The sequence below is a fragment of the Drosophila ficusphila genome, unplaced genomic scaffold, assembly GCF_018152265.1.
Source record: "Drosophila ficusphila isolate 14025-0441.05 unplaced genomic scaffold, ASM1815226v1 contig_636, whole genome shotgun sequence".
Lineage (NCBI taxonomy): Eukaryota > Metazoa > Arthropoda > Insecta > Diptera > Drosophilidae > Drosophila > Drosophila ficusphila.
In genome coordinates, this window is record NW_025064569.1 from 3,423,093 (window position 1) to 3,435,888 (window position 12,796).

The 12,796-nt window shown below is 43.5% G+C and overlaps 2 protein-coding genes across 2 annotated transcripts; both read left to right on the top strand.

The window, feature by feature from the left end:
• Nucleotides 1-3,267: 3,267 nt before the first annotated feature.
• LOC122320588 lies at nucleotides 3,268-5,080 on the top strand. The gene is made up of 2 exons (XM_043208780.1): nucleotides 3,268-4,961; nucleotides 5,062-5,080. The coding sequence occupies exons 1-2, from the start codon at nucleotides 3,268-3,270 to the stop codon at nucleotides 5,078-5,080; spliced, it is 1,713 nt and encodes a 570-aa protein (XP_043064715.1).
• A 1,639-nt stretch (nucleotides 5,081-6,719) lies between these two features.
• LOC122320589 lies at nucleotides 6,720-12,518 on the top strand. The gene is made up of 2 exons (XM_043208781.1): nucleotides 6,720-8,005; nucleotides 12,449-12,518. The coding sequence occupies exons 1-2, from the start codon at nucleotides 6,720-6,722 to the stop codon at nucleotides 12,516-12,518; spliced, it is 1,356 nt and encodes a 451-aa protein (XP_043064716.1).
• Nucleotides 12,519-12,796: the final 278 nt, after the last annotated feature.

The following is a 12,796-nucleotide window of genomic DNA, read 5'->3' on the forward strand; positions in this document are numbered from 1 at the left end:
TTTGTCAACACTAAGCGCAGATCATGTTCCTTTCCGCCTTCGCTTTCGTTTGAAAGTAGGACGGCTAACACTGATCAGGCAATAGCCGATCTGTTTGCCCAATTCTTTCAAACAACTTACTCAACAGTGTCTTCAAGTGAGCAATATTTATACGCAATACCTAAGTCGAACCTAATATTTCGTCCCACCTTAAACGAAAGCTCCCTACTTTTGGATCTTCAACGTGTTACACCAGTTTACTCTCCAGGTCCTGACGGGATTCCTGGGTGCGTTCTTAAACACTGTGCAAATGCATTGTGTAAACCCCTTCTCAAGCTGTTTACCCTATCCCTACAAACTTGTCAGTTTCCCCTTATTTGGAAGGAGTCATTTGTTATTCCCCTTCATAAAAAGGGAAGCAAGTCGGATGCTTGCAATTATAGAGGTATTTCTAAATTGTCAGCAATTCCAAAGCTTTTCGAACGTGCAGTAACCCCCCACTTGCAGCACCTTTGTAGATCAATCATATCTCCATGCCAACACGGATTTATGAAACGCAGGTCTACCACAACAAATCTTCTAGAGCTCACATCCTTCGTGATAGATGGCTTTAAAAATAATTTCCAAACTGATGTCATTTACACAGACTTCAGTAAAGCATTTGACTCTGTAAATCACTTCCTAATGATTCGCAAACTTGACATGATGGGGTTTCCAGCAGATCTTTTAAGTTGGATCTTTAGTTATCTCAGTGGCCGAACTCAAAGAGTCCTTTTCAAAAATTCCTTAAGTGGTCTCCTCAGAGTTACCTCTGGTGTACCACAAGGAAGCCATCTGGGACCATTACTTTTCACTTTGTTCATTAATGATCTTCCATCGATCATTACGCATTCCCGCGTACTTATGTACGCGGACGACGTAAAACTCTGTCTGCAGTATAATGATTGCTCCCGTCATTTAAGCCTTCAGGCAGACCTAAACAATTTTCAAAACTGGTGTCACGACAATTTACTAAAATTAAACAGCTCCAAATGCAAGCTGATGACGTTCTGTCGGGTCAATCCGCATAACGTCACCTATTCGCTAAGTGGTGGTGCCTTGGAAAGAATAGCGCTTGTTGACGATCTTGGCGTCCTATTGGACCCCAAACTTAAATTCACTCTGCATATTTCGAGCATGGTTAATAAAGCTAGGGGAATGCTTGGATTTATTAAACGATGGTCGAAGGAATTTGAGGATCCTTACGTTACCAAGGCTTTATTTATATCGTTGGTCCGGACAATCCTCGAGTATGGGGCACCCGTTTGGAGTCCTCAATACGGAGTACATGCTGATCGCATTGAATCAGTACAAAAAAACTTTTTAATTTTTGCACTACGCCGCCTTAACTGGAATGCAAACCTATTCCTACCCTCATATTCGCATAGATTGCTCCTCATTAACCTGCCCTCCCTTACTAACCGTAGAACGATGCTTGGTACTGTATTTATTCATAACCTTATACGTGGTGATATTGACTGTCCTTATTTGCTGAGTAGACTAAATTTCTCGGTACCAAGTAGATTAACTAGAAATTATGTTCCTTTAGTTTTAAATCAGTGTAGACGTAATTATAACGTGCATGAGCCTTTCAGAGTACTTTGTTCTGACTACAATAGACTTTTTCCTATTTTATCCTCTTCTGACTCTCTGCAGCTCCTTAAGCAATTAGTTTTAACATTTCTGGCACAAAATTAGATTGCTAAATTTAAACTTAAATTAAATTTAAAATTTTTCTTCGTTTTTAATTTTTTTTTCTTAATTAACATCGCGTCAAATTTTCCGCGAATCGTGCCGTACGATACACGGCTGTCGCCCCTCGGTCGGTTGGGCGGGTGGTGGGCCGTGGGACTACGCGCGAAATTTAAAAAAAAAAAAAAAAAAAGTTAAGAGAACTTTCTGATAGGCTTATCAGTCACATGCGGGCTCTTCAAGCAATAGGCGATCAAGAGCAAATTGCAAATTGCTTCATTGTTCAAGCCTTGGTCCAAAAGCTGGATCCATCTACTCAAGCCAAGTGGGAGGAGTCGTGCTCTGTTAATAAAATACCATCGTGGGAGGAGTTTTCGAAGTTCCTGGAAAGACGTTGCCAGACACTAGAAAATGTGGAGCTTGCCATGGCTACCCATTCATCCAGCCACTCATCTGGGAGGCACAATCGTTCGAACAAGGCCTTACTAGCTGCCAGTCCATCACGATGCCGATTCTGTAGCGATAGTGGCCACTCCATATATACATGCACGAGATTTGGTAATCTTTCCCCAGCACTAAGGCTGAAGGAAGTAAAGAAGATGTCGCTGTGCATAAATTGCCTTAAAGACGGGCACCAATTGCGCTCGTGCAATTCTAGCGGCTGCAGGAAATGTGGATCCAAGCATCACACATTGCTTCATTTGGGAGACGCAGCATTTCCAACGTCATCTGCAATGCCATCGCCAGCTCAGCCTGCGCCGGCCCCAGCTAATACAGCTCAAGGTTCTTCCAATCAGTACTCACTCGCTTGCACGCTGCCCTCTGACTCAGCTTCTTCCTCTTTCGAAGGACCTCAACTTTGCAACTTTGTGCTCTTGGCAACTGCTAATGTTTTTATTAAAAACAGAGCTGGGAGTCTAATACCTTGTCGTGCCATACTCGACTCAGGTTCGCAAGTGCACATTGTAACATCAAGATTCGTACACCTTCTTCAGCTCAAAGGGATTAAATCTGCTGCTGCTGTATCTGGTCTTGGAGATTCTAGCTTCAGAACTACAGGATATGCTGTCCAGCTGAATTTATCATCCAACTCTACCAATTACTCTGCAAATATTGAAGCCGTGGTTGCATCCTCAATTGTCAACGACCAGCCTGACTTCAACTTCGACTCATCACAATGGAATATCCCATCGAATCTACCATTGGTTGACCCGGAATTCAACAAATCGAAGAGGATTGACCTTCTCATAGGAGCAAGTTTGTTTTATGATTTGTTATGTATCGGACAAATCAAACTTGGACCCCGTCTTCCCACTCTGCAGAAAACTCGACTTGGATGGGTTGTCTCTGGTGGCACGGCACAAACTTGCCACACTCTCGTTGCCTCTCAATCTATTTCAGATAAAATTCCAAAGCCTGAAGATCGAGTCGATGATCTTCTGCAGCGATTTTGGGAATTAGAATCCTGTCCTTCGGAAAGCTCGAAATTCACCAAGGAAGAAACGGAATGCGAGGACCATTTCCAAAACACCTTCTTTCGACTACCCACTGGTGAATATGAAGTTCAGCTACCGAAAACTGGAAAAAATCGATGGTCTTGGAGAGTCATACCAGCAAGCATTTCGCCGTTTTCTCAGCTTGGAGCGGAAGCTGGAACGCCGTCCTGATGTCAAGAAACAATACTCTAACTTCATAAAGGAGTATCTGGAACTCAACCATATGTCGCTTGTACCTCCGGATGATAGAATGCACTGCAGATTCTTCCTCCCGCATCATTGCGTCTTTAAGGAAGATAGCACGACCACCAAACTACGTGTCGTATTTGATGGATCAGCAGCTTCATCATCTGGAATTTCGTTGAATGACACGTTGATGGCAGGACCTACCATACAGGCTAAACTCTTCAATATTCTAATCCGTTTTCGTACCTTTGCAGTTGCTCTCACTGGAGACATTGGGAAAATGTATCGCTGTGTTCGAATAGCCAAGTCAGACAGCTATTTGCAATGCATTCTCTGGCGCGGTTCTGATCAGGATGACATCAGCATCTACAAGTTGGATACCGTAACATACGGTACCAAACCCGCCGCTTTTCTATCAGTTCGAGCGATGCATCAGTTGACCATGGATGAGCAGTCGACATATCCTGTAGGGTCTCAAATCGTCAAACGTGATTTCTATGTTGATGACCTGATAACCGGAGGCAGTTCCATTGAAGAAGTCGAGGAGATTCTTCACCAAACAAAGGACTTGCTAGCGAAAGGCCACTTTATGCTTCGAAAGTGGTGCTCCAATATACCAGTCGTTCTCGAAAATGTTCCAGAAGAGGAGAAGGAATCATTCTTGAAGTTTCACGATGGAAGCGACATAACCAACACTCTCGGATTGGCTTGGGATCCTGCATCAGATGTCCTTCTTTTCTCGTACTTGCCTACGCAGTCCACGACCAAGCCAAACAAACGTTCTGTGCTCTCGACAATATCTCGATTTTATGACCCGCTTGGCCTCATAAGCCCGGTCATAACCAAAGCTAAAATCTTCCTACAGGAGCTTTGGAAGGAGAAGCTACACTGGGATGAAAGCTTGCCCGAATCTTTAAGCTCAACATGGTCCAGTATATGCCTTCAGTTTCGCAGCGTGGAAAGGACGACATTTCCCAGATTCGCACTACTACCAAAGGGATCAATCGAGATTCATGGGTTTTGCGATGCTAGCATGTCCGCCTATGGAGCATGCGTGTATATTGTATCCAGATCTGCTGACAAATCCAATGCCCAACTATTGTGCGCCAAGTCCAGAGTAGCACCCTTAAAGACTCTGTCGATTCCGAAGCTTGAACTGTGCGGAGCGCTTCTATTGGCCAATCTTCTGAGCGAGCTTCAAAAAATGGATATATTTTCAGGTCCATACTTCTGCTGGTGCGATTCAACCGTAGTCTTAGCTTGGCTGAATAGTGAGTCATCCCGATTCACGACTTTCGTTGCTAACAGAGTAGCATCCATTCAGAGACTGTCTGCCGGAATGGAATGGCTTCACATACCGACTACACTAAATCCTGCTGATATCATATCCAGAGGAGCCTTGCCCATGGAATTGAACGCGTCCGATCTCTGGTTTCATGGACCTTCGTTCTTGCTGCTACCGCGATCCAGCTGGCCGCCATCCCCTGCCCAAGAGCAGTGCTTACTGGAGCTGCGCAAGGCAACGTGTTTGGTTTTGACGTCACCGATTGATCTGACATCTACGTGCAAGTTCGAAAATTCATTTCCTGCCATGCAGCGAATTTTCTCATACATTTACAAATTCTTGTTTCGACTTAGATCACCCACTCTGACTGTTTCAGATTTACAGAATGGTACACGCCTCCTAGTTCTCGAACTGAACTTTTAGGTTCGAATACCACTCCTCGTACTTGGTCGTAATCTTTGCTGTTATAGGGTGTTACGGCGATTGGTTGGTCTAGGCAAAAGTTCTGTGGACTTCTCGAATAATTGACGACCTCCATGAAACTATAACCCTTGTTAGCTGAATACAAACCTCCAGTAATGGACAGGTCTTTATTTATGAGTACGGGCTCGTGGAGAAAGTCTCCATCGGTAATATTAACTGGTAGGGATATAAAAGCTCTTTCTTGAGGTTGTATAAGAAGTAGGTCAGTGCCTTGATAGATTTCCGTGTGGATATCGATGGAGGCGAAATGTGTTTCGAGTTTGGAATTCTCGATGTTGATCTTAGCTTTGTGGGATGCGAAGAAATCCATACCCAGCAGTCCATTAAAAATAGGGTGAAATTTAAAGGCAAGAAGATCTAGTTGCCCTGTCTGTTTAAATGCTTCCGGCAAGGGTAGTCGGACTTTATGCGTAAGTGAGTAATTATGAAAAACTGTACTTATAGTGACTTCTTCGTCTAACTTTATCATGTCATCCTTTGTTATTAAATGAGGGTCTATAAAGGAAAATGTAGAACCGGTATCTAACAAAAATTTTAGAGGTGCTGTTATACTGTCAAATTTCAAAAATACATATGGAAGTGTAGACCCGCGATATTCTTTCTTATTTAAGTATCCGACTGGGGTTTCGAGGCTTCTGCTTGAAAATTTTCGCTGTCCTCAATATTATTAAGGTTGGTTGAAGTGCGTCCACTTGAAGTATTTCGAGACTGGGATGATTCCCGCCTGAATGGGTTTGAATTAGCTGCCTGATTTCCCCAGGTGTTACTTGTATTTGAAGTTCTACCGTTTCTGGAGTTGTCCCTGCGGTAGTACTGTGAGTTGTAGTTCCTATCGTTCCTATCGTTTCTACCCCTGTTGTTCCTATACACAGGATTATTGTTGTAAGTCCTGCTTGTGTTTGAGCTTTGTGCCTTGTCTTGATAATAAAAGCTTTGCTCGTGTTGGCACCATTCGTATGCCTTTTCTAGCGTGTCTGGATTTCTAGCTCTAACTATTGTTTTCAGGGGCTCCCGGAGCCCCACTAAAAAGGCATTCAGACAGAGTCCGTCATAGAACCCCCTTTTTGATGCTGGGTTTACGAATTGGTTGTTTGGGCCAGGTTGGGCGTTCAAAAGTTGGTTTCTTAGTTTCGAGATCTCGTGGAAAAGTTTTCCTACTGACATTCCCTGGGGCTGATTTTGAAGTTCCCGAATAAGCATTGGTTCTGTCTTTTTGGATGCGTAAATGCTAGTCAGACTTGCCTTGATGCTGTCCCATTCCAGTTTCGTTTCAAGGTTAGTCAATGTTTCGGCAGCTCTACCGATAATTTTGTGTCTAATTGAACGTAACAGCAACTGTCCATAGGGTGTCTGGTCCGTACCCCTAATGAGCATAATCACCTCCTCAACGCTAACGATGAATTTGTCTAGTGTTCCTGGTGTACCGTCAAAAGTCGGAAGCATCTTTACAAACGCTAGTATGTCCGTAGGGTTAAGGGTAGAATTAATAGAAGTGTTCAGAATGGTACTAGCAGACTCCATAGCGGCTAGTACCATTCTGAACAGTGCAGCGAGCTACCATGTGGGCTGACTTAAAAGCAATTCAGGCCAACCATGTCCTGAAGCCATCAAATTGCCTGTCATCGCTGTCCCCATTCGTTGACGATTTTGGTCTTCTACGAGTCGGAGGTAGACTATCGAACTCAAGTCTGCCCTTTGACTCTCGTCATCCAATGATCCTGCCCAGGAAGCATCCAATAACTTCGGCTATCATCAAGCACTTCCACGAAGAAAGCCTTCACGCAGGACCTCGGACGTTGCTGGCCAGAATCAGACTCCACTATTGGCCCATCGGGGGGAGAAGAACAGTCGCTGCTGTCGTCACCAGGTGCATTCGCTGCTGTCGTGCTCGGCCACGTACACTTCAGCATGTTATGGCAGACCTGCCAAAGGAACGCGTGGATTCTTGCAAGGCCTTCACTGTCACTGGAGTGGATTACTGCGGCCCATTCCTGTATAAGCCTGAGGGACGAAAACGCCAGCCGTTGAAGTGCTACATATGCATTTTTATATGCTTTGCAACCAAAGCAGTTCACATGGAACTAGTGGCTGATTTATCCACACCAACATTCTTGGCAGCCCTCAGACGATTTATTGCAACAAGAGGTCGTCCCAAATGCATTTGGTCTGATAATGCAACCAACTTTACTGGAGCCAAGAACGAGCTTGCCGAACTTCGTCGTTTATTCTTAGCTGAGGACCATTTAAAGGCAATCGAAAGCTTCTGTCTAGCGGATTCCATCGAATGGAAATTCATTCCACCCAGATCGCCTCACTTTGGAGGCCTTTGGGAGGCCTCAGTTAAGACAGCCAAGCATCATCTTTATCGCACTATTTCGCAATCCGTACTAGGATTTGATGAGTTGCGCACCATCGTTTGCATGATTTCGGCCATCATCAACTCTAGACCGCTGCTGCCCCTATCAGAGGATCCAGCAGACCTTCATGTCCTGACTCCAGCACATTTTCTAACTGGCGGTCCTGCTACCAGCTTCAGCGAACCAGATCTCTCTAACCTAAATGTCAACCGACTTGATCGTTGGCAGAAAATTTCTTATTTGCAGGAAACTTTTTGGAAACGGTGGCGTGAAGAATATCTGACGCTCCTTCAGCAGAGATCCAAGTGGCGTTCTCCCCAACCCAGTCTGCAAGTCAACGATGTCGTCCTAATTAAGGATGAAAATCTACCACCACTCAAATGGCCATTAGCTCGTGTGCTAGAGCTGATAAAGGGGAAGGATGAAATCTGTCGAGTCGCTGTCCTGAAGACTGCAACAGGAACCACCAAGAGAGCTGTCGCCAAATTGTGCCTCTTGCCTACGAAGGATGATGTTGAAAGCCCTGGTCTTCCAACGGGGGGAGAATGTTTGGTCCAGCCCAAACAACTTAAATAACATCGCTTTTGTTTTCCTAACATCATAACTAAAACTATTGTAAACTGCCCTGCGAGGCAAACTCTCTTAAATTCGCTTGCCCTGCGAGGCAATTCTCTTAACCATCGCTTGTTCATTTATCACTTCTTACTTCTTCGTTAAGCTCATGCAGCTGCATTGCATCGGCATTGCCGAAAATAATTATCAGTCATCATCAGTCGTTGTTAGCTAACAGTCGTTAATAGTTGTCGTCGTTATCAGATCGTTGCTAGATCGTTGCATTTAACGCTCAAACCAATTCGGGTTTGTCTGCGCATATTATCGTATTATTTTGTAGCCGCCCTTGTGCCGCTAAATAAACTCTTGTACTTAATAACATAAGTGAAATAATTGAAACAAAACTTGTTATAATTTACGTTCGATCTAATTAAATACACTTTATAAAACCTAAAATAAATCTTTGTGTTATCTTGCCAAAAAATAGTTAGTGAAAAAGCTCGCTAACTAAACACTCTCCAAACGATTTTTTTGTAATTCGTATGTCTCTCGTTGAGCGATATTTGCTGGAACATCTTCATAATTTCTGCTGAGAACGTATAAACGTACATTCGGAAACGAAGGCCCACATTCAAGGCCTTGCCATTGGCGCCGCGACCCATCGAAAACTAATCGCAGTTTTTGGCCCAGCACCGGGTGATGTGGAAGATACAATTAAAACCAGTAGCGACCTCCTTCGGCGGGACCACTTGCATGTGCCCAAAATTGATGTATGGCCGTATAAAGTGTATGAACTGTAGTCATTGCTCCACTGATTAGATGCGATGGAGAGCTCATTGTAGAGTGTCTGCAAATTCAGGTTTAACTAAGTTAAATGGAAGCTCAACAATTTACTTCCCCTATTCAATCGCGGTTGTGGGTGGTGGTTTATTTTCCAGTTCTGCATAAGTTTGTCCTTTCAAGTTTCCCAGAACTTCTTAAACGAAGCGGTTATTTCTGTTATTGTTGTTAATGCAATAGCGTTGCTTTGTTTTGGCGTGTTCAATGAGGTGACAATCCCCCAATTATCGGAAAATTGCGATAAGATTTCCATGTTGCCGTAGATTTTGCGACCAAAGAGTACCGCCCAAAACGGCGCGCTTGTGTTGATCTGTGTATCCGCCACTTGCAGATCCCTGAATCCTTCGAGTGTAGATGGGTTAAGGCTTTGGCTTTCAAGAGACGAAGTGATCCTGCCTAGAAAGTGGGCTTGAAGTGGGCTTGGAGTGGGCTAGTCTGTAATTAAAGAGGTTTCATGTAAAGCGTGGTACATCCCATTGTCGTGTTTGCTTTCGCGAAAGATTTTTCAGTTACCAAATTTCGTGATGCTGCCCGTACCAATCCAAGACCTTGAATGCATCGTTCATCGTGTTCGAAACATATACCATGGCTTACCTGGATTTGCGTTTCCTGTGAAAATTTTACAGTTTCTTGTGCACATATAGCTTCTGAAGTTCCCGCTTTTAAGCCAAACACAACACAAATCCTGCAACTGCAAGCCAACGCTGATGGACAACAACAAAAATCGCCAACGTGCAAGAACTCTGACGATTACATAATTTATCGTATACTCATACATATAATCGTCCATACTTCTTTGTAATAAATATTTATTCTTATTTTGTACTCCAAGCAACACAGTGGTTTTGTTTGCAAGCTTCCTTCCAGTATTTTCTGAAGTCAGACTCGCATATGACACCTAATCCACTCCTTCGGTTACAGGACACTGGCACAGCAGAACTACGAACAAGGGATTAAAAGGGGTGACACACAAAAATGTTCACATGCATGAATATGTGGATATGTATCCGCACACAAAGAAAAAAAAATGTAATTAAATAAACGAAACAAACAAAATCAAATTCTAATTGACACGCAAGTGACCGTAACAAACAAAATCAAATTCTAATTGCCACGCAAGCGAGCGTGTATGTGTAAATGAGTTAAATAGTTATTCCTTCGTTGCCGGGTGGCTGCCGTCTTCCACGAAGTTCTTGAGAAAACTAATAATGTGGAGTACCAGTATGTTGACAATTAAATTGTACGGTGAAAGGGTAACTGCTAACATAAATGGAACTTCATAGCGGCCACGCAAATATGCTGTGTTTGCCGTATTGCACGAGCATCCGACCAGACGCTGTGTCAGCATTTTGGACGCTGCAAGCGTGAGTTACGCTCACTAAAACGGATGAGGATGTTGTGCTCCAAGGTAATATTCACGGAAAGCGAGCTGGCTACTCCTGGAGCCCTTTTCCGGGCTGCGTCATGATTGACAAATCGGGTTTCGTTGACTGTGGCATACTCGGCAAAGGTGATGAGGTGGGTGCTTCGTACGTGGAGAAACGTCCTGTTGTCCACACTCACACGAGCCGCTCGCTCCGTTTACGATGATGATCTCCTCGTCAACGTTGGTAACCGCGCATTGCGAGATCCAGCAAAGCGATCTGCAGCTTTGCTGGATCTCGCAATGCGCGGTGCCCCAGCGTTCCCCATTACATTCCGCCACTATGTTATCTACTAGCCTGAGCATCGTGCCATGATGCGATACGAGAAAAATAGTGATTTTATTAAAGGCTGACTTGATTTTAAGAAATTTGATAACGAAATGCAAAATGTTAATGGATTGTAAGATCTTGACGTACTCAACGGACAATACATCTTTAATAGGGGTATCGATGGGCTCTTCCATCCACACATTTTCCAGGTCTGCAAGATCTAATATGGTAGGGCTTACGATATTGAGTTTAGCAAGAGCTACTGCAAATATTAAATTTTTCATCTCCTTGCAATCATCATTTTCCGAGATTATAACATCTCGTATAGGTGCCCCATGTCAATTTGAGATCATTTAGCCGTCCTTAGAAGTTAATTTGATCTTGTACCTTGTTATTGATATTTACTTGCCTATTTTGTGCATTAATTAATTGAAATTCAGTGAATTTAATTTTTTCGAAATCTTCTGCGTCTGGCGTCTTGCCAACTACTTTCACCACCGTTCCTAGGAAATCTAAGCTTCAAGCTACTTTATAGTGGATGCTCAATGAGTCGAGCAGGTTGCGTAGGTGGGCATCGTCAACGCTCAAGAGTTTTTGCATATGCGATAGGGGGAACATGTTAGTCATGCCATCAGTTTCCTCCACTACGCGCCTATATTCTGAAAGATTCGCTGTGTGTCTTACGAATGCGACTTCTTGTAATGTTTGTTTGATATATTGTAATGTTTGTTCCAAATGGGGTAGCACGCACCCAAGGTATATAAAAAAAGCATGACTAAAAATAAAAGCGACTAAAAAAATCTATGACAAGTTGCTAGTGACAAAAATAATAAAAAATAAAAAACTATTTGGCGAATGATAACAAAGTTATGCTTTACCTAAGGTTCTCCTTCTGAACCACCCTCCCCTTAATGAGGACTGTAGCCCCCATGTTCGCTTCCATAGTTTTCTCCTCACATAATAGTGAGAGTTTCTTGCCTAGTCGCCTGTTGGATTCTCTGGTTCTGAGCCTATCTTGGTCGTGCCTTATATTATCCTCTACCTCGTACTGCGGGTTACTTAATTGTGTTTAAACCACGTCGGTCGGATAAATCTTTTGTTCTGTTCCGAGTTCAATGATGGTTCATTATCGCAATATATGACCTTGGCTTTAGGGAAAACATTCATAAGTTGTAAGAGGGCTGGCTTCAGATCCTCTATAATAATAGAGGGTATTGGCTAAACCATGGCAAATTTTGAAAATTTTTCGATGCACGTAAGAAAATAATTTTTATCCGTGAAGAAAATATCTCTATGTAGCTTTCCCCTACATGAGACGGGATTGACGCTTCTCCAAGCTTATGTTTCTTAGGATGTCTGTTATATTTTGCCCCTAGTACATTTCTTGCTGTTAGTGACTATTTCGTTCGACAATTTGGCCATTTTCGGAAAGTAGTACTCGGAGAACCTGCTTCACATTTTCCTGAGCCGATCTGTGAACCCGTCCGCTGGAAATTGCGGGAGCAATTCATCATGATTTTTTGCGTGTGAAGTCGATGTTATGTCGCCTCTTGTTTCCAAAAAGTACGAAGCTGCGTTTTGACGGGAAGCGCCCGTCCTCCAGAGTTATCTAGTTCTGGAAGCAATTCAATGGCTTGTCCGTAGTTTCAATAGTATGCGTGAGCGACAGCTTACTGTGAATTGTAGCCGCGCTCGAGTAAGCTTCTTCCTCTCCCATAACGTTAAGTTGTTGTCTTGAGAGGACATCAGCAACGAGGTCGTCTTTGCCAGGCTTGTAAAAAATCTTGAATATTCCTGAATATTCTTAGACCTGTGGCTACTGACACTTCCATGTTCCCCTTTCAGAATGTCCGATAATGTCCGAATGTCCGAATGTCCGAACGCATCTATAATAGTTAGCCAGGCCCAGGAATGATCTGACTTTGAATACGTTCCTGGGCTCTGGGTACACCTGAATGGCCTTGATTTTTTCGAGGTCAGCATTGGCACCGTTGTTGGTGACTATGAACCCCAAAAAGCGGTTTTTGCGTTGATACCCTAATGTTAGCATCGTGGAGGCTCTTAAGAACTCAGTCTACGTGCGGGATGTGCGAGTTCTCACCTCAGAAAAGACGATGACATCATCAACATAAACAAAGCAAAATTTGCCAATCTGTTCTCGAAGTATATCGTCTATCGTTCTTTGGAAAATGC

What these genes read in the sequence shown, in the direction of transcription:
- LOC122320589 (XM_043208781.1), top strand. Translation starts at nt 6,720, where the DNA reads ATGTGGGCTGACTTAAAAGCAATTCAGGCCAACCATGTCCTGAAGCCA. An exon ending in AAGAGAGCTGTCGCCAAATT is followed by an intron (nt 8,006 to 12,448) that starts GTGCCTCTTGCC and finishes TTCCCCTTTCAG; the next exon opens with AATGTCCGATAATGTCCGAA.
- LOC122320588 (XM_043208780.1), top strand. Translation starts at nt 3,268, where the DNA reads ATGAAGTTCAGCTACCGAAAACTGGAAAAAATCGATGGTCTTGGAGAG.